Genomic DNA, 18,765 nt, shown 5'->3' on the forward strand with positions numbered 1-18,765 from the left:
GGGCCTCTCACTGTTGTGGCCTCTCCCACTGCGGAGCACAGGCTCCGGACGCGCAGGCTCAGCGGCCATGGCTCACGGGCCCAGCCGCTCCGCGGCATGTGGGATCTTCCCGGACCGGGGCACGAACCCACGTCCCCTGCCTCGGCAGGTGGACCCTCAACCACTGCGCCACCAGGGAAGCCCTGTTTACTCTATTTTTCACACTAAGTCTTCAACATCGGCAGATTTGTACACTGGTGGCACATCTCAATTTGGACTAGCTACATTTCAAATGCTCCGTAGCCATATTGGACAGCGCAAGAGTAGACCTGAGCCTGAGTGAACATTTCGGAGCACATTAGAAACTATTTGGGTAGAAACGCAGCTCAGCTCAGAGTATATGCGAGGAGGAGAAGGACACCAGCCCACCTGAGTCCTCTAGCTCTCTCTGGAGAGCAACTGACTGTGTTACTAAAAGATGTGCTTGTCTGCAGCAAGCGTTCTTTTGGACTAAGCTTTTTATTTAATTTCCCCCTGAGCCTCTTATTTTAATATAGCAATCCCCAAATCTACAGAGTTCAGGAATACCAGTATACAAATCATCATTTTATGAAAAAAATGGAACCTCCCCAACCCCCCCACAGACCCAGTGGATGGTCCCTTCCTTTCCCCACAAATCCAACCAATAGGGTTAGATTGACTCCAATGAGTGAACCTGATAACTGAACAGGCCTCCCCATAAAAGATTCTCACTAAGGTGTCACCATAAAGATCCACAAACATACACACCAGTCTACAACCACACAGGCAAGAAAGGCACATGCATGAGATTTACCCCCTACTTATGTTTACAGAGCTCACCAGGACATTGAGGGTATGTTCCTGCTTGAAATTTTCAACAAATTTCCAGACTGTCTTGGGATCAGATAAGTCCACAATGTGCAGAAAGATGTTCTAAACCAGAAAACAAAAAAAAATTGTAAAGCCTTAAAAAAAAAAAAGATAACATGTATTCTTTTCATTAAAAATGGTTTTTTAAAAAAATGGTTTTAAAAATCAAATCGTTTGGAATGATACAAAATGGAAAGTCTCACTCTTCAGAAGTACACCATTGTTCACAGTTTCTTGCAAATCATCCAGAAATATTTTAAGTACATACAATATTTATAAATGTATTTTTCAGGCATTATATATTATACAATTTAAGTATTATGTGTGTGTGTGTGCCCCTTTTCCATATAGATAGAATCAGACTATACATTGTTTAATATCCTTCTTTTTCACTTAACAATATGTTTTAGAGATTTTTTTCTTATATATAAATCTACCTTCTTTTTTTTTTTTAACCAGGTTGTTTTCTTATTGTTGAGTTTCTTTTTTTAAACATCTTTATTGGAGTATAATTGCTTCACAATGGTGTGTTGGTTTCTGCTTTATAACAAAGTTATACATATACATATATCCCCACATCTCTTCCCTCTTGCATCTCCCTCCCACCCTCCCTATCCCACCCCTCTGGGTGGTCACAAAGCACGGAGCTCATCTCCCTGTGCTATGCGGCTGCTTCCCACTAGCTATCTATTTTACATTTGGTAGTGTATATATGTCCATGCCACTCTCTCACTTTGTCCCAGCTTTCCCTTCCCCCTCCCCATTTCCTCAAGTTCATTCTCTAGTAGGTCTGTGTCTTTATTCCCACTTTGCCCCTAGGTTCTTCATGACCATTTTTTTTGTTTGTTTTTTAGATTCCATATATATGTGTTAGCATACGGTATTTGTTTTTCTCTTTCTGACTTACTTCACTCTGTATGACAGACTCTAGGTCCATCCAACTCACTACAAATAACTCAATTTCGTTTCTTTTTATGGCTGAGTAATATTCCATTGTATATATGTGCCACATCTTCTTTATCCATTCATCTGTCGATGGACACTTAGGTTGCTTCCATGTCCTGGCTGTTGTAAATAGAGCTGCAATAAACATGCACTGATCATTTACGTGCATGGCTGTGTGCACCACCGTAAAGGAAAAGGGGGCATTCAGCATGACTCCTCCATCACGGAGTTCTGAGTCTACTGGGGGAGGAGGCCGCGTCCAGAGGTAACCATGTCACAAGGCAGCAACGGACACGCAACGTAAGCAAGGACTGAGTCACAGAAGAAGTTGTCATCTTATAGTTAGGATGTGCCTCCGATAATCTCTTAGGAGCAAAATATTGACAAAAACTCCCAAATGATTGGTAGGAAACGACGACACATCCATGCAAACGTATGTTTTGTGGCCATTACAATGGCCTCCCCCCAGCAGACTCAGAACTCCTTGATGAAGAAGCCACGCTGAATGCCCCCTTTTCCTTTACGGTGGTGCACACAGCCGTGCACGTAAATGATCAATGCATGCTGTCCATTTACCCCTTTTTCTCTGTACTCAGCACATAATTGAAACTTGTGTTCTCAGCATCCAGTGAACGTGAGGCTATTCCCCCTGAGCTCCAGCAGACGTCAGGGACTTGTCACCAACCCAAGGCAGATTCCTGCTGCTGGGAGCTGAACCTACAGGCAAAACTCTGAGCAACAGCTGTAACTCCCTTGATAAAGCAGAGTTCAGGACCCTGTCTCAGTTGCCCCATTAACTGAGCCATTGAACGCAAGTCAGAATTTCTTTCTACTGATTGATCTTAAAACATATTTCCTCACCCTGAGACAAAGGCTCAGAGAATGAGAAGACAGAAGCAGTCCCACATTTTCACGCCTCAGAAGGTCTGTAATCAGCTTGAAGACCATATTTGGCTTAAGTCTGGAACAACTGAATCTTCCTCTGCCTTCAAGGGAGAGGAAAAGCACTGTCCGTACAGGACTATGCTCTTCTGAAAAGTCTCTGAAGGCCCTCACCCAGACAGAGCGGACATGAGGCTGCTGACTCACACCTGGGTCAGCTGTGAGCGTCTACCAGTGACGGCAAAGCAGGTCCACATACCTAATCCTTTCGTTCTGAGTACTTCCCAGCAACCACCCTGGAACTCCCTCCCACCAGCAGGGCTGCGACACTCACACAAAGCCAGGCTCAAAGAAACAACAAAATTCAAGTGAGCCAAAATCAATTTTACTCTGATCATCCCTCAATCTCCTTGAGCTTCCTGGAAGCACCCAAGGCATCGCAGAATTAAAAAGAGGCAGCAGCAGGGAAGAGGGACTCGCCATTATAGACAAATCAACCTTGGAGCCTGGTGAAATGAAGCGTCCTGAAAAGGTGAAGGGAATCATCTGGCTCCCTCTGCAAGAAACCAGGAAGCCCAAAGGCACCCAGAAGGAGAGGCCAGCAGCCTGCTGTGACCAGGGGAAGGAACCAGGCAGGTGCCAGTGTGTAAAACCCTGATCTGCTGATCTACACATGACGAGGCTAGACCTAGGAGACATTGGGGGCCCTATACTCACTTTAAAAAAAAAAAAAATTATATATTTATTTATTTGGTCACACCAGTCTTAGTTGTGGCACGCAGGTTCCTTAGTTATGGCATGTGAACTCTTAGTTGTGGCATGCATGTGGGATCTAGCTCCCTGACCAGGGATCGAACCTGGGCCCCCTGCATTGGGAGTGCAGAGTCCTAACCACTGTGCCACCAGGGAAGTCCTGTACTCACTCTTTAAACCTAAAGAGGATACAAGTCTGGTTATTGAAACTGAGCAAAACTCAACTGGGATACTTCCTATAGGTGAACCACCATCATCTAGCTGCTGGGTGGCCCAGGAGTCATGAGTTGACATCACGGGAAGCCTCTACCCAGGGCAGAGGGTGAGTTTGAAGGGTAAAGGGGAGACAGTACATGAATGTGCCCTTGGAAGTAGAAATCACTATGTAGGAATGAGGTGATAGTTACTATTAATGTCTAGTACTCAGGAAGCTAAACCAGTAATTCTTAAGAAGGTGGAATTCCACGTTGGCCTGGGAGAACTGGAGAGTAGAAACCCCTGTTTTTTATCTTGGTGTTTTGCTGTTGATGGGATCAATCTGCACAAGACAGAAGGCACATTGACAGCACCTTCCAGCCATATCAGGAAGTACAAAGGTTGCACTGTACCTCTGTGATCTTTCTCCGGGAAACCCATCACTCCGTTCTAATCAATGAGAAACACAACCAGCCAATCCCAGTTGAGGGAGAGTATACAAAACCCCTGGCTAGCACTCCTCAAAACTGTCCAGGTCATCAAAAACTAGGAAGGTCTGAGACACTGTCACAGGCACGAGGAGACACGACAACTAAATGTAACGTGGGATCCTGGATGGGATCTGGGAACAGACAAAGGGCGGTAGGTAAAAACTAAGGAAATCTGAATGGACTTTAGTTAGTAATAATGTATCAATATTGGTTCATTTGCTTAACAAATGAATCATACTCATGTAAGACGGACGTTAGCAAAGGGAAAACTGGGTGTGGGGTAAATGGAAAGTCTGCATTATTTTCACAACTTTTCTATGCATCTAAAACTATTCTGAAATTTTAAAGTTTATTTTTTTTAAAATGTTGCCCATGGGGAATTCCCTGGCAGTCCAGTGGTTAGGGCTCTGTGCTTTCACTGCTGGGGCCTGGGTTTGATCCCTGGCTGGGGAACTAAGATCCCACACGCCACTCGGTGTGGCCAAAAAAAAAAAAAAGAGTTGCCCAAGGAGATAACTGCCAGACAAAAGGGTGGTGCCCTTCTATCCAGACAGCGAGATGGTGCTGAACTGCATGTGGCGAGGAGCTGAAGGAGGGTCCACTCTGACTCTCTCCCTGGGCCCATCAGGAACATTGTGCCAGACACAGTGGCTGCTGCACTGGGAGTTTGCTCTGTGACAAGCGCTCCTTCCCCCAAGCCTGGGGCCACACACACCCTCTCCAGAAAGAGCCCCGTGGCAGGATACTGAACTCTCCGTACTCCACACCCCTGATCTTACCAAGCCAGTGCGTCCAAGCAGCTGGTTCCCACGTGACCTTGTCCTTCCCTGGTGCCCAGCCTGCCCACACGCGCCTGGCTCAGCTGGCCTGCCACACACCCCACCCAGGCTCTCCTGCCCAAAGGACCACCGCTCTTTGATGTCCACCCAACTATGCACCCAGGACCAGTCCGCCAGTGCCCTCCCTCCCTGCTTTACCGGCCCAAGCACTAATGAAAGAGAACTAGGGAACTTGAAAAGCAGAGAGTGTAAGGTTGGGAGTGGTAATAATATTAGCATAAACAATGTTGATAACAGCAATAATAGTAATAGCTTCTATGGATCGAGAGCTGTACATACTATGATGCCCTGAACTTCCCATGTCATAGCACTACCATGTTATGTCAGCCAGGGTCTAACAGAAACCACTTTCAACAGAGGGAATTGAACACAGGGATTGGTTTCCCAGAGGAGAAGGGAGATGAGAACTCAGCTGGGACTGGTGAAGAAACCCGGAGACCAGCAGCAGCAGGAAGCGCCCACCAGCCCTAGGCTGCAGGAGCAACGGGAGGGGCTGATGTGACCTGAGCCTGAGAGCAGGCTCACCCCCAGAAGCAGGAACCTCAGCGGAGACTCAGCTGTTACCACGGAGGCCAGATATCCTGTTTCCCCATTCCTCCCGCCCCCTTCCTCCCAATCTTCCTCTAATACCCGCCGCTGGTCAAACGCAGGCACGAGGTGGCTGACGTGGGAGCTGGGGGAACACGTACTTCGGAAGCCACGCCGTCCACACCTCCCCGCCCCACCGTGATACAGAGCCGATCAGGCGGGCCCAGGGAGGGGCACATCCTTTGTTGAAAATGCTTGTTGATCGCTTAATCCTTACAGGACTGAGAGGGGCTGTACTGCCTCTACCATGTCAATCTCCAGCTCCCAGCATGCTGCCTGACACGTTCACACTCAACGAGATGTTCAAAAATGAACAAAGTAGTATCACCCTACTTTTCAGATGAGGAAACTGAGGTTCAGGGAAGCTAAGCACACTGTCCCAGCTCACAAGGCTTCGTGAGCGCAGAACCGGCACTCAGATGGGAGCCCCGCCCCTTCCCATACATCCCTGATGAAGCTGGAAGGAGCAGCCGATCCCGGGGAAGAGCCTGGAGGATGCACGAGTCGGGGAAACCACACCCGCGGGAATGAGCAGACGGGCACCACCGGCCCCGGACCCTCCGAGCGCTCAGTGCTGGCGGCCACTTACAAACACAAAAGAGGAGAGGATTTCCTGTGGGTTTGTGAACGTGAATGGGGGGAGGCCGCAGGTGAAGGGCTCCCTCTCCCCCCGCCCCAGGAAACATGCTTGCTCCCCCTTTCAGCACTACCTCCCAAAGATGGTGCAGCTGGACATAAGGAGGTCTCAACAGCGTAAACAGCATCGTGTCCTCTTTTTCTATATAGATCTACTTTGTAGAAAAACATAGCCCAAACCAAAGCGGGCTGGGATCCAGACAGAGCCTCCCCTGCCCATAGCCTGAGATTAGTATTCCTGTTGCATCCTGCAGCAGCACCACTGAAAGTTATCAGCAGGCAGACAGCCAGCTTTCCATCTCAAGAACTGCAGCCCCCAGATCGCAGCTGCCCTTGCAGACGTCAGAGGAAGATTTAGAGACCCTCGAGCTCTCAGCCAGCCCTAAGCCTCCGGGAGGAATCTGATGGCAAGAGGCTGCGGAGTCTGCGGAAAGTCTCTTGCCTTGAAAACGTTACTTCAAGACGTGGAATAACCTTCATGAGCAGAGGCAAAATAGTCCATTCTAGATTGGGGCATCTGTTTTCCCTTTAGCCACGGCCCAAGCCTGAGGGCGCGGGGCGCTGTCCGCCCCTCGGCTATGGGCAGTTGCTGGAGAAGCAGGTGCACAGGACAGAGGAGGAAACTCCAGGTGGGGCTGGAAGCAACATGCTCTGGAGCGAAGGTGAGGGGCCCGTGGTCACTGCCAGCCAGCCCCCTCCTCTCCACTTGACACTGGGAGTTCAGGGGCCTCCATCGGGGCCGGCTTCCCGGGGTGCCACCTGCACAGGTGCACAGACCCCAAGAGGGCCCCGCTTGTTTTTTATTTCTTAATTCTTTTTTGATCACTCATTCCTTTAGCTATTACTGTGATGATTTTTAAGTCTCCTAGCAATAACACTTCGGACTTTGGAACTGTTAACTTTGTTCTTATTAGAGATTCTACTGTGTTCCTAAGCCAGAGTGCCTTCAAGGGGGAACTTTTGTGTGTGTGTGTGTGGTACGCGGGCCTCTCACTGTTGTGGCCTCTCCCGTTGCGGAGCACAGGCTCCAGACGCGCAGGCTCAGCGGCCATGGCTCACGGGCCCAGCCGCTCCGCGGCATGTGGGATCTTCCCAAACCGGGTCGTGAACTCACGTCCCCTGCAACGGCAGGTGGACTCTCAACCACTGCACCACCAGGGAAGCCCCGGAACTTTTTTTTAAATTACTTTTTATTGGAGTACAGGCCCCGCTTGTGTTAATGCTATGCCTTCGCCGTCCTCCAATTCTTAGGCTTTTAACACCAGGGTCCCACACCTTCGTTTTGCGCTGGGCCCTACAAATTATATAGCCAGTCCTGGTTCCGACTGTCTCAGAAGAGGAAGCCCACAAACCGTGAGCCAGCTCTCGAGAGGAAGTGGCCCTCATCAAGGCCAAAATGTCATCTGTTGTCCCTCTTTCTCCGAAGACCACTGTGTCAGTTTACAGCTTGGCTCACCCTGAGTCACCTCTGATATGTCTCACTGACGTGGCCTCCCTCTGTGGGGGGGGACCCCAGCAGTGCCACGTCCGTATCATGTCTCCCCAGCAGGCGCGGATGACTTCATGGGGCGTGGGATCAAACCTCACTGCCCCCCTTATCCCCAGTCCGGCCCAGACTTTGAAAAGCGGCAGCTCAGAGGAGTGAGGGGGGAGTGGGAGAAATTGGGAGATGGGGACTGACATAGATACACTACTGATACTATACATAAAACAGACAACTCATGAGAACCTACTGTATAAAACAGGGAACTGTACTCAATGCTCTGTGGTGACCAGAATGGGAAGGAAATCTAAAAAAGAGGGGATATATCGGGACTTCCCTGGTGGTCCAGTGCTTAAGACTCCGTGCTCCCAATGCAGGGGGCCCAGGTTTGATCCCTGGTAAGGGAACTAGATCCCGTATGCCGCAACTAAGAGTCCATATGCTGCAATTAAAGATCCCGCGTGCCGCAATGAAGACCCAGCGCAGCCAAATAAATAAATAAATAAATATATATATATATATATATATATATATTTTTTAAGAGTGGATATATGTATATGTATAACTGATTCACTTTGCTGTACAGCAAAAATAAATAGAATAGAATAGAATAAAATAAAATAGGACCTCTGTCCCGAAACACATTGAAAAAAAAAAGAAAAGAAAAGCGCAGCTCCAGCTCTGCTGGCCGAGGCTGCCCCCCAAGCGGAAGCACAAACAGGCCACTGCCAACTCGGGCCGCGTGGCCAGGAGTCCAGCCCCCTGCACTGCGGACCCCGCAGGCAGGAACCCCCAGCAGGAGGGCCACAGAGCAGCTCACCTGGTTCCCGCTCTCCCTGATGATCTCACCTCTGGCACCTTCCGCTCGGTTTTCATCTCGACAAACCAGGTGAACTGTGCCACCTGGTGGAATTCAACAAAACCGTCTGTGAGGGACAGCGACAGTGACAGCTATGGAGACCAGCTTTTCCAAATGCAGGACTAAGACATACGGGCTCACAGAAAGAGTACCTGAAATGGAGACTATTCTGGAAAATCTAGACAGATGGTCCCCACAGTCAGAGCAGCAGATGTAAGAGAGAGGGTGATCTTGGAACCCGTCCTCCTGCCTACCTGAGCTGACTGACGGTGCACCTGGGACAACGTCCTGACTTAAGAGTCTGAATAGATCAAGGATAAGAAGGGTCGGTTTCTGTCATACCGGCATCCCTAACATCTCACAGAGTACCTGACACACAGGTCTCAACCTAGCTGCACTTTGGACCCACCCGGGAAGTTTTTAAAGCTCTAGATGACGGGCCCAGGCCTGCGGATGTTTTAAAAGCTCCCCAGGGAGTCTAGTGTTCAGCCTCATATGCAGCAGGAACTCGATAAATATTTACTGAGTGGCTGAGTCCATAAATGGCTCTCAGACTATTCCAGCAAAAGCCACACCGTCGTCAATCAAGGCCTATTTAAAGGGGACTTACGCTGTCTGCGGCAGTAAAGAAGTAAGCATTATGGAACCTGCCTTCTTCACCTACAATAGCTGCTTTTTAAAATGGGGTCTGTTTAATGGGAAGCTACATGCTGATCACACCACCAGCCCGTCTGCTTTATCCTCGTCCCCACAGCTCTTCAGAGTACCTCCCAGTTGCTAAGATGCAGTTAATCTTCCCCCTGACTTGGCAGATAATTAAATACAACTCCAAATGGTATAATATTCCCCTGAAAAATGCCTAACAATTTTAGAGGAAAAAAAAAAATCTCGAGCATCTTGAAAAGTGATAAATTCCCAACTTATTTCCCCGACTTCTGCCGGAACATCCATTCTTCCTGGAGAAGGGGCTCTGGAGGGGCACGGCAGGCTTTTCTAGCCACCACAGTGCCACTAAGTGACCCAGGGCAGTTGAGCCTATGCAGGAAATTCCGGCATTTACCAGGAGGAAGACTTCAGCTGCCTGAATAATTTACGGGCACCCAGAGAGGCGCTTCCCCAAATCAAGCTTAGGGAGGAGAAAGGGGAGGCTGTCTCCAGCTGCTCGAAACCTGAAGGCTGGACACCAGGAAGGAAGAAGGAAGTTCACTGCACGCCCCTCTCCCGTTATTCTGGGGGCTCTGGTTCTTAACTAGGGTCCACAGGCAAACTGCGAGGGACTCCCAGTATCCTTCCCACCCCCGACCCCGTTGTTGTTGAGAAGACAGGAACTGGAGACCAAGTATGCAGGTGTTTTTTTGCTTTAAGGTTCCACTGGTGATTCAGACGCCTAGGGTTGGCCGGAGCCCCTCACTGTTCTTAATCAGAAAACAATGACACGTGGACAGGACCCCAGCTCTCCTGTGAATTAACCGTGTTGAGAAAAGCCTCCTCCAGTCACTCGCTCTGTCCGCCTCTAGCTTGAAGCTTACCGCACAGCAGCTGTGCCTATCAGCACAGGGTCACTGTTCAGGGCTCCCGGCTGTGCTGGCCGTGGCCTTCCTGACCTCCTATGACACAGGGCACTCTCCCCAGCGTGGAGCGGCCACAGGCTGGCCTCGGGGCCCAGTGCACGCACGAGTTAGCAGGCTGCTCACCTCGCCTGGCGATCTCGAAGGCAGTTGCTTTTCCGATGCCGCTGTTCCCCCCGGTGACCATGAAGGCTCTTCCAGGGACTTGGACGTCCAGGTCATCAGGGATGAAGTCCTTGGATGCAGATTCATAGCCACTCCTGGAAGCAGCAGAGCCACAGAAGGAATGGCCGTGAGTAGCTGGGAACACAATCTCCTGTGGGGAGGAAGCCTAATTCTGCGCTGGGCATCGTGCTCTCTCCGGCACATCACGCAGCCCCTTTCTTCCTGGGCTCCCCCTGCTATCCTCCCTGGTCTCATGAACACCACCATCTCCTCCAGGCCTACATTTCCTATACCGTTAGCTTCCTGAACTGAAAATGCTTGGCGATTCCAACAATTTGGTGGCCAAACTACCTTTCTCTGACTGCCTCTGATACCAGGAGGTGCCCTCCACCCCAAAAAACCCTTTGATAGATAGATCTTTTTTGGGGGGCCTTTTTCCCACAGTGGGGGGAGCAGAGAGGAGCTTAGGAGACCAGGAACATCGTGCCTACTGCAACGCAGGACAGGTGTCTCTACCCAGGTATAGAAGGACCATGGCAAAGTGGGTAGATTTGCACGTAGGGAATGAAGGAGGGGGCAGGTGCGGTTATATGAGGGCTGCACGCCTTCAGAGGAAGCAAGCCTCCTTCAGGGCCACAGGGTGTATGCTGCACAACTCTAGGGGGCGCCCTTCCGATCACACTGATGAGAGATTCGTATCTGCATCAGGACAACTTTCTGCCGGATGACAGCAAAGCACATAGAGAGGGCGGTGCTTCTTCTAATTTGCACAAAGGCATCATATTGGACAGAAACAACCCTGAGTTCCTTAACTGTTTCTCTCTGCTTTTTGAGCTTCCTCTTCTAGCTTTACTGTCCTAGTATTTCCCAGTTACAAAACTGGCTGAGGCGGTAGAGGCAGAGTGTAGGGGGATTGGCAGGAGGAGACCCACAGGGCGGAGCTCTCCCCACACACCAGCAGGCTGGGGTCTCAGCTTGTGTCTCTCACCCAAAGAGCTCATTCCCTGCAATGCAGAAAGCAACTCTTTCCCCCAAAGGTTCTGGAAGAAGCCCAGTGCCCTCCCCGCGCCCTGTTTACACACAGACTGCCAACAGCTGGTCTCCTGCCCCATGCCCTGGCACAGCACAACTGCCAATTACATGCCTGGACGCTGGTGAAGAGGGCCAAAGAATGTTTATGAGCTTGGGTCTGGTTTGCCACAGGGGCGGTCATGGCCCCTGGTCTCACAGTCAAGAGACCAAGGAGAATGTTCCTGTTCTCACCATCTGTGACTCGCCCAAACATCCAGGGAGGCTCAGAGAATGCCCTTCCCATTGCTTCCGCTGTTAGTGGGCCACTTAGCGGGGCAAGCAAGACTTCTGACTGTTCCAAGGCCTCCTGAAAGGCTGACTTGAAACTAAAAATAATATCAATCATAAGGGCTTTGGATCAAGCAACTTGGATTTAAATCACAGCTCTGCCTCTTAACAGTTGTGCCGTCTCATGTGCTGGCTTAACCTTTCTGAGCTCCTGCCTCCTCATCTGCACAAAGGGGATAATAAAAGCTACTTCTTGGGCAGCCTGGGTGAGATGATGTATGTGAGGCATTTATCACACACTTGGAATAAATTAGGAACTCAATAAATAAGAGTTGCTATCATTATTACTAGTATTAATAACGACATGAATACCTTTCACATTCAAAACTAAGCTCATTGCCCTCCCACCCCACCTCCTAGCCCTTCAAATCATTAGGGACTTTGACAGTAATTTAAACTATAAGCAAAGATGAAGCTGGAAGATTTGTTTTTTCCCACAGGTTGGGGTCCCAGGATCACTGTGAAAAGATTTTCTTGCAGAGGAAAGAGGTTTCTCAGAAAGAATCAAGGGCCAGGAAGTCAGTGAATAGGGGCCCAGGCAGGACAAGGCACTGGTGGGGAGTAAAGAAGAGCTTTCCAAACCACCACAGGGCCAGAGAACATGCCCCAAGTAAATGCCCCACAGGGACCCGGCCCCAAGAGCCCCCTCCTCCTGGGGCAGGAAGCTGAGAGGCTTTTCTCTGGGACACACAGCTAGAGTAGACCTTAACCTCTGGGCTACCACATCGATCCTATTAGAGCCTTAGGTTTGCTGAGGACGGCTCCTGTGGATTAAACCTCTTCCTCAAACTCCAGACTGTGAGCCAGTTGCCAAGTGGGCGGTGCCAGGCTGGGCTAAAGGACACGTCATAATTCCCTTTGTCCTTTGCCTTCAACACAGGGATTCCATCCTGATCCAGTCTGTTGTTAATAAGACAACTTAGTTTGTTTTGTGTCCTCCCACCCTCTTTTTTCATCTTTATAAACTCTTGATATCAGTCCTTATTTTTCAGACATAGAGAGACATAAATGACTTACCCAAGGTCATGAGATGGTAGGTAATGAAGCCCAACACCCCAGCCTAGGGCACCTTCTACCTCACGCTCAGAGTGGTCCCCAGACAAGCAGCATCAGCATCACCTGGCAATCTGTCCACGGAGTCAGACACTCCAGGGTGAGGCCGTGCAATCAGTGAGTGGTTTCACATGCCCTCCAGGTGATTTTGATTCGAGCTGAGCAACCACTGTACTTAGTGTTTCCTGAACTCCCTGAATACAGGAATCAAGCTCCCCGGCAGGCTTCCCCCAACTTATCCAATATGGAATTTGCTAAGGTCCCACCCACAGGTGCTAGGAGCTTAGGAGTCAGTTGTTGTAGCTGAACTACCCCCTGGTAATTCTTAGGTTCGGGCAAGTTTAGGAAACTGTAACTAGATCCTGCTGCCTAGGGGCCCAACGTGAGGAAGCTTTATAAAAATCCTGGTGTGCCATGAAAAAACACTGTAAACCCAAACTACAGACTCTCAAGTTGGAATCAAAGCGAGGTGTTGTCTTTCCCTCCAATTCACTAAATACATAATAGAGGGAAACCCGCCTACGTTTGCACCCCTCCAACTTCATGGAAGAGTCTGGGGAGAGACTTTTAGAAGCCTGCTTTCCTGGGGCAGGAAGCTGACTCAAACTTTTCATGCTGCATTCCGTGTTAACATGGAAAGACCCAGCAAATGGTGGCCACTGCCTGTACACCCCTTTGAAAGAGGCGGCCACGGTATTCACCTAAATTCAGTGGGTCAGGGTTGACGGCTACACTTCCCACATTCTCTGCAGCACTGGCCCCTGAGGAGGGTCTGCACTTTTTCCAAAAGGATGTGGGGTGCAGAGAAGGGAGCAGCAGTAGCTGTCTCCCCTTGGAATGATGCCTGGAGTCCTGGTATGACGGAAATTTGCCCAGGCTGCCTTAGGAACTGATAAAAACCCTAGTGCAGGGAGGAGAGGAAGTCTCCTAGAGATGAGTGGGATGCACAGGAGAAACACCTGTAGGATTTTTAAATAAAATGTCTGTCGAGGCCCCAGTGCACATCAGCTGAATCAGAATCTCTAAGGGGAGGGCCTGGAAAATGGTATCTTAAATTCTCCACTGGTGATTTGTGATTTCAGACAGGGGTGAGAACCACTGCGTAAGCCTAACTAATTCTAAGATAAAAACCACCTCTCCATCTGCCAGAAGTGGCCACCCCTTAAAACCACAGCGAGGGCGATCACGGGGACGGTGAAACCATCCAGCACCGTTCAGCAAGCTCACACTGGGTGCAGAGCTGACCTGAAACCCTCGCCCGGAATGTTCCAGCTGGAGGGAGAGGTCACAGTCCACAAGCCGCAGTTGATTAGTGAGGAAAAAAACACACCCAGGAAAGTACTAAACAGAATCTCGACTAGCAGCTCAGAACTAACCCCGTCTGACGCCGAAAACAGCCCCACGGAGCCTGTATCAGAGCCCGCCCAGCAGGGTGCCAAGGGAACACCCTGGAGGCTCTCAGGCGCCTGGGCCGCCTGACGTCAGTGGGTGGGGCCTGCGCTGCAAGGCCCCGCCCCCGGACGCCAGCCAGGTGCGGGGGTCGCGCCGGCCGCCGGCACATCTGCCCGCGGGCTGCCAGCTAACGGGCGCCTCCGTCGCTTGGTGGGTCCAAGAGATCGCGGGGAAGTCGCGGGCGCGTCCCCGCTAACCTCGCTCGCGCACGCCGAGGCGGGCCACGTGACAGCCGGACGGCCTGCCCCGCAACCGGCAGCCCCGGCCCGCGGCCCCCGGCGCGGTACCCTCTGCATCCTTACTTGGTGTATTCGCGCAGGCCTTTGGCGAACCACACGGCGCTGCGGTAGAGGAGCATGGTTGGGCGGGCGCCGCACGCAGAGTCTCGCGGGCCTGCTCTCCCGGTGCCCCCGCCCCGCCCCGCCCCCTGGGCCAGCCAGCGGTTACATCATCCCAGTTACATAAAAACCGCGGCTTTTGGGGCTTTTCTCCACTGGGAATGCGACGGCGTCTCCGTACGACGTGGAACGCCCCTCCTGCCCCGGGTCTGGAGAGTGCCCCCTCCAGCCCCAGCCTCAGAGGGCTGGGGATGGGGGGAGGGAGGGAGGGCAGACCGTGCTGCGGGCCGCGCTGAAGGTCTGCATAGTCACCTCTGGGTCGAAGCCGGGCGTCAGCACGTTTTGGGGGTATGACTAGGATGCAAAGATGGCACCGAAGCGCACCTCCTAGAATCTGATGACCCAGAAAATTGTGTGGAATAAAAGCGATGAGGCTTACTGATACTAAAAAGATGTCTTCATCTGATGGGTTTATCATAGGGGTTACTGAAAAACCAGCATTTTCTAAGTTCCCACCTACCTTGTTTCACGAAATGCCCCCAGTATCTCGGCGGAGGGACATGGCCTCTTCAGCAGGTGCAATAAGTCAGGTCAGTAACATGCACACAGTGACACGGTTGTGGAGAGGCAGGGCTGGGTCTCTCTCCCTCCGGAGAGGTAAGTCTGTCTCCAAAGTACAGACCTGTGCCACTAGTTCTGCAGCGTCTCGCAGTGCCAGGGGCCCTTTATCTCCTCCAAATCTTCATCAGCGTCCCCGATCCCCCAAGGCCAAATAAACATACTGTGTTAGTTAAAAAAAAAAAAAAGCATAGTGGCTGTGTCAGCCTACATCCTAGACAAGTCATCCAGCCCCTTCTGGGCCCCATATGGAGGAATTGGGCACCCCTGTCCACATCTGATCTCCATCTCTAAGTCCCAGTTAGGAAACCTCTCTCCGTTAAATTCTGTACTGGTTTACCCAACTCACCCAGAGACTGAGACACCCTTACATAAGATGCGCAGAGACCAGCTGGTTTAATGGCCTCATTACCTAGGATAGACGATATAGGATCACTGCCCCCTCCCAAGTGGGCGTGTATTTAATGCAGAATACCTTTTGAAACAAATTTCCCCAGAACAGCTTGCTCCTCTGAACAGGACTGTGAGGTTCCACGGCATTGCTCTTATTTTTGACAGAGTGATGAAAGGAAGTTTAAACAAGTGGCATTCTGTAAAGCCACCCAGCCTGGTGTGACTTTCAATGCCAGTCAGGTTAGACCAGGAGAACATTTTGGACCCCCAGAGTTACACAACTGTGCTTTGTACACTCTGTGTCAGTGATGGAAAAGGTATCAGTCTGCTCTGAATCTCTCTCACCACCTCAGGAAATGTGCTTTTGGCTCACAGAGGGGGTAAGAAATTCTTTTGAACCACACAGTGTATTGAGGACATCAGCGGCGCCTTGCAGTAAAAGGGTGGGTGGAAACCCAGCTCTCTCAACCTGCCGTGTAAAGGCCGGGATGCTGCAGACCTACTCCATTCTTAGTTTTCTTGTTGGTAGAACGGGAATGAATACGCTCACTTCATGGGCTTGTTGTGATGATTAAAGCCATCTGTAAAGAGCTGAGCAAACTGCCTGGTTTCATTCGAGGTGATCAAAAAACGTTCACTTCCCTCAAGTTTTCTTCTCATTTTTTCCCTCCTATGCTACACCCATGCCGTGTACATTCCATCCACGTTCCATGAGTGCATGAAGCATGTAATGTTTATCCTCAAATCAACAAGTATCCACTAGGGACTGCATTGTACACACTTCATAGGAGGTTTTAAGAAAAGACAACCTCATCTCAAACGGGAACTCCAGTCTCCCCTGGATGACAAGCAACACACACACCAAAAAGAAACAAAGGACAGGACAGGATTAATGGGAAAAGGGTCCAGTTTAAGTGGGAGTTAGCTGAGCTGGATTTTAGTTCTGTTTTGTCACTGATTCTCAGTGTTACCCTGGGTAATAGTGATAAAATTTATTGAGGGTTTAATATGTCCAAATATTGTGGATTATCTCACTTAACCCTTACAATGACCTAGTAAGGTTGTTCTCACTATTATCTCCATTTTACAGATGAACAAACTGAGACTTAGAGGGTAAGCCACTTGGCTGAGGTCACAGTAAATACACACTGGAGCCAGGACTCGAGCCAGGCAGTGGGATTCCAGAGCCAACAGCCTCTCACTGGACCGTACTGTATGGGGGCAAGTCACCTAGCCTCTCTGGGCCTCAATTTTCTCATCTAAATGAAAAGGAAATTAGATAGATGACATCTGGGGCCCCTTCCAGCTCTGACTTTCTATGACTAATAAGAGAATTACACAAAGATGTTAAATAAGTTAGGCCCAAGGTGCTTTTAAAGGAGCGACATCCAGTGGGTGTAGCTGCTTCATTTCATGTGGGTAGAGAGCCTCGAAGATATTTCTTCTGTGTCCCTGGTCCCAATTTGCAACTCAAAAGCCACACAAAGAAATCATCCTCTAAAGCTTGCTTCTAACTGATTTAGAGCCCTGAAGCTAATTTTGACCAAACTGGAAGGAGAAGCAGGAGGTGAGGATTGAGAAATCCATGGCTTTCTGCACAACAGATACACATGATGGGAAGTCTGCGTGCACACACACACACGCACACACACACACACCAGTGTTTGCATCTCTTCCACTGAAATTCAGTACCAGTTCCTCCAGCCCAGTTGTCATGGCAACACCAGCTGCCAATGAGATCATGGAAGACAAGGTTATAACAGCAGTGGTGCCTTAATATTTCACCTGGCAAAACCACTTAGGTAATAAGCTGAATAACCATAAATCATAAATCCATGGGAAGCGCAGGCACCGCTCATTGTACGTGTTTAGTGTGCAGCTGGGGGTGGGGAGGAGACATGAAAGCAAAGGGAACAAAAAGGCAGGCGGGTGAGGTGGCGGGTCGGGAGGAAGGTCTCTGATGCTGATCCCTGTTTTCCCTCAGTGTCCTGACCCTGTCTGTACACGGATTAAGGAACACGTCTCTTCCATATTCACGAGAAGGGATGGGCGCTCCCAGCCTTAATCGCAAAAGGCTTATAAGGAACCGGAGGCTGCCTCTTGGGGTTCACACTAAGGGAGGAGAGAAGCAGCCCAGGGATGACACGGCAGACAATGACCCACCCACACGGGCACCCGGCGGGAGGCAGAACCCCACTCAGCACTGCCTCTCTGGTTGCCTCCCCAAGTCACTTGGCGTCACCAGTTTAACAGACTCGCTCTCCCCTGGGGCAACCGTCTGCTGCCCATCTGAACCAACTCCCCGAAGGGCAGATCCATGGATTTAAGGGTGTCTTTCCTTTCACAGGAAGCTAATCATGGGGCGGAGGCCTCTCGTAAGAGATCTGTCAGTGGGGAGAGAGACTCTGCTTACACCAAACACCCTTTGGTGCCTTTGAATTCTGTACTATGTTCACGAATTACCATTCAAATTAAAAAACACACGAAGGCGCACCTTCTTTCCCTAGTCCTGTCCACTTTCCAAGAACCAGGCACGGGGACGAGATGGGCCAAGGGCGGGGCAGTCGTGATGCCTGGGTCGATCAGTCACCCTGTTAACGGAACTGATGAAGGAAATGATTTCCCACAGACGGGGCTTGTGTGGGTCTGAAAGTCTCACGCAGTCTGTTTCTAGGGCTGTCCTTTCAGGGCAGACAGGTCCTCAGTGCAAAAGCAGTCGGAGAAGCCAGAGAATGCTCTGATGCTCTGAGGGGCTGCAGTGACTCAGCCTGACCAATGCTCCCTGTACCACCTGGTTCCCACTGCTGGCTCGGGACAAGGGCCACCAAGGGACACAGGGAGAGGGCAGCAGACACGCAGTGGCAAGAACTGGGATCAAGAGTCAGAAGACCCGTGTGCAGCTCTGATGCCTCTTCACAGGAGACACTGCACCTCTCCGAGCCTCAGTTTCCCCTCTACACGGCACTATAAACCACCCAGTCCTTGAGGCATAGGAGTGAGGGTGAAACACAGGACCTTTTCTCTTATTTAACAAATACTTATACTCTACTTGCCATGTGCCAAGCACTACTCTAAGCTCGTTTCAAATGAGTAGACTGAGGCACAGAGAATTTCAAGGTGTGTCCACGATCACACTAGAATCTAGAAAGTACCAGAGTCAGGATTCCAACCCGACAGTCGGGGTCCGGACCCCACACATATAACCCCTTTTCTATAAGGATGGGACGCTTCTCCTGGGGGTTTCTCTTCAGTTTCTTCCTTCAGTCATTTGTGTGGGG

General features: G+C 50.4%; 1 protein-coding gene and 1 non-coding gene across 11 annotated transcripts in view; both read right to left on the bottom strand.

Annotated features, from left to right (window-relative positions):
• DHRS12 (dehydrogenase/reductase 12) overlaps positions 1 to 15,363 on the bottom strand; it is a 60,336-nt gene extending 44,973 nt beyond the window's left edge. For 3 of the 10 annotated variants that reach the window (XR_003434781.1, XM_027116386.1, XM_027116384.1), the window contains exons 1-3: positions 14,441 to 14,564; positions 10,236 to 10,369; positions 841 to 933 (exon numbers count right to left, since the gene is read on the bottom strand). Coding sequence is in view for 8 of the 10 variants with exons in the window: in XM_027116386.1 (XP_026972187.1) it covers positions 841 to 933; positions 10,236 to 10,361 (219 nt within the window). In the remaining 2 variants the exon portion in view is untranslated. Of the gene's footprint in view, positions 1 to 840; positions 934 to 8,502; positions 8,586 to 10,235; positions 10,426 to 14,440; positions 14,565 to 14,996 lie in introns of those variants that run through there. The other 7 variants (XM_027116387.1, XM_027116389.1, XR_003434780.1 and 4 more) reach the window with 5 other exon arrangements.
• TRNAG-CCC (transfer RNA glycine (anticodon CCC)) lies at positions 3,534 to 3,606 on the bottom strand. The gene has a single exon. It is a non-coding gene; the product is annotated as a tRNA-Gly (tRNA).
• Positions 15,364 to 18,765: the final 3,402 nt, after the last annotated feature.

Source organism: Aethalodelphis obliquidens, unplaced genomic scaffold (genome assembly GCF_003676395.1).
Source record: "Aethalodelphis obliquidens isolate GAN/ISIS:26980383/991018 unplaced genomic scaffold, ASM367639v1 scaffold16, whole genome shotgun sequence".
Lineage (NCBI taxonomy): Eukaryota > Metazoa > Chordata > Mammalia > Artiodactyla > Delphinidae > Aethalodelphis > Aethalodelphis obliquidens.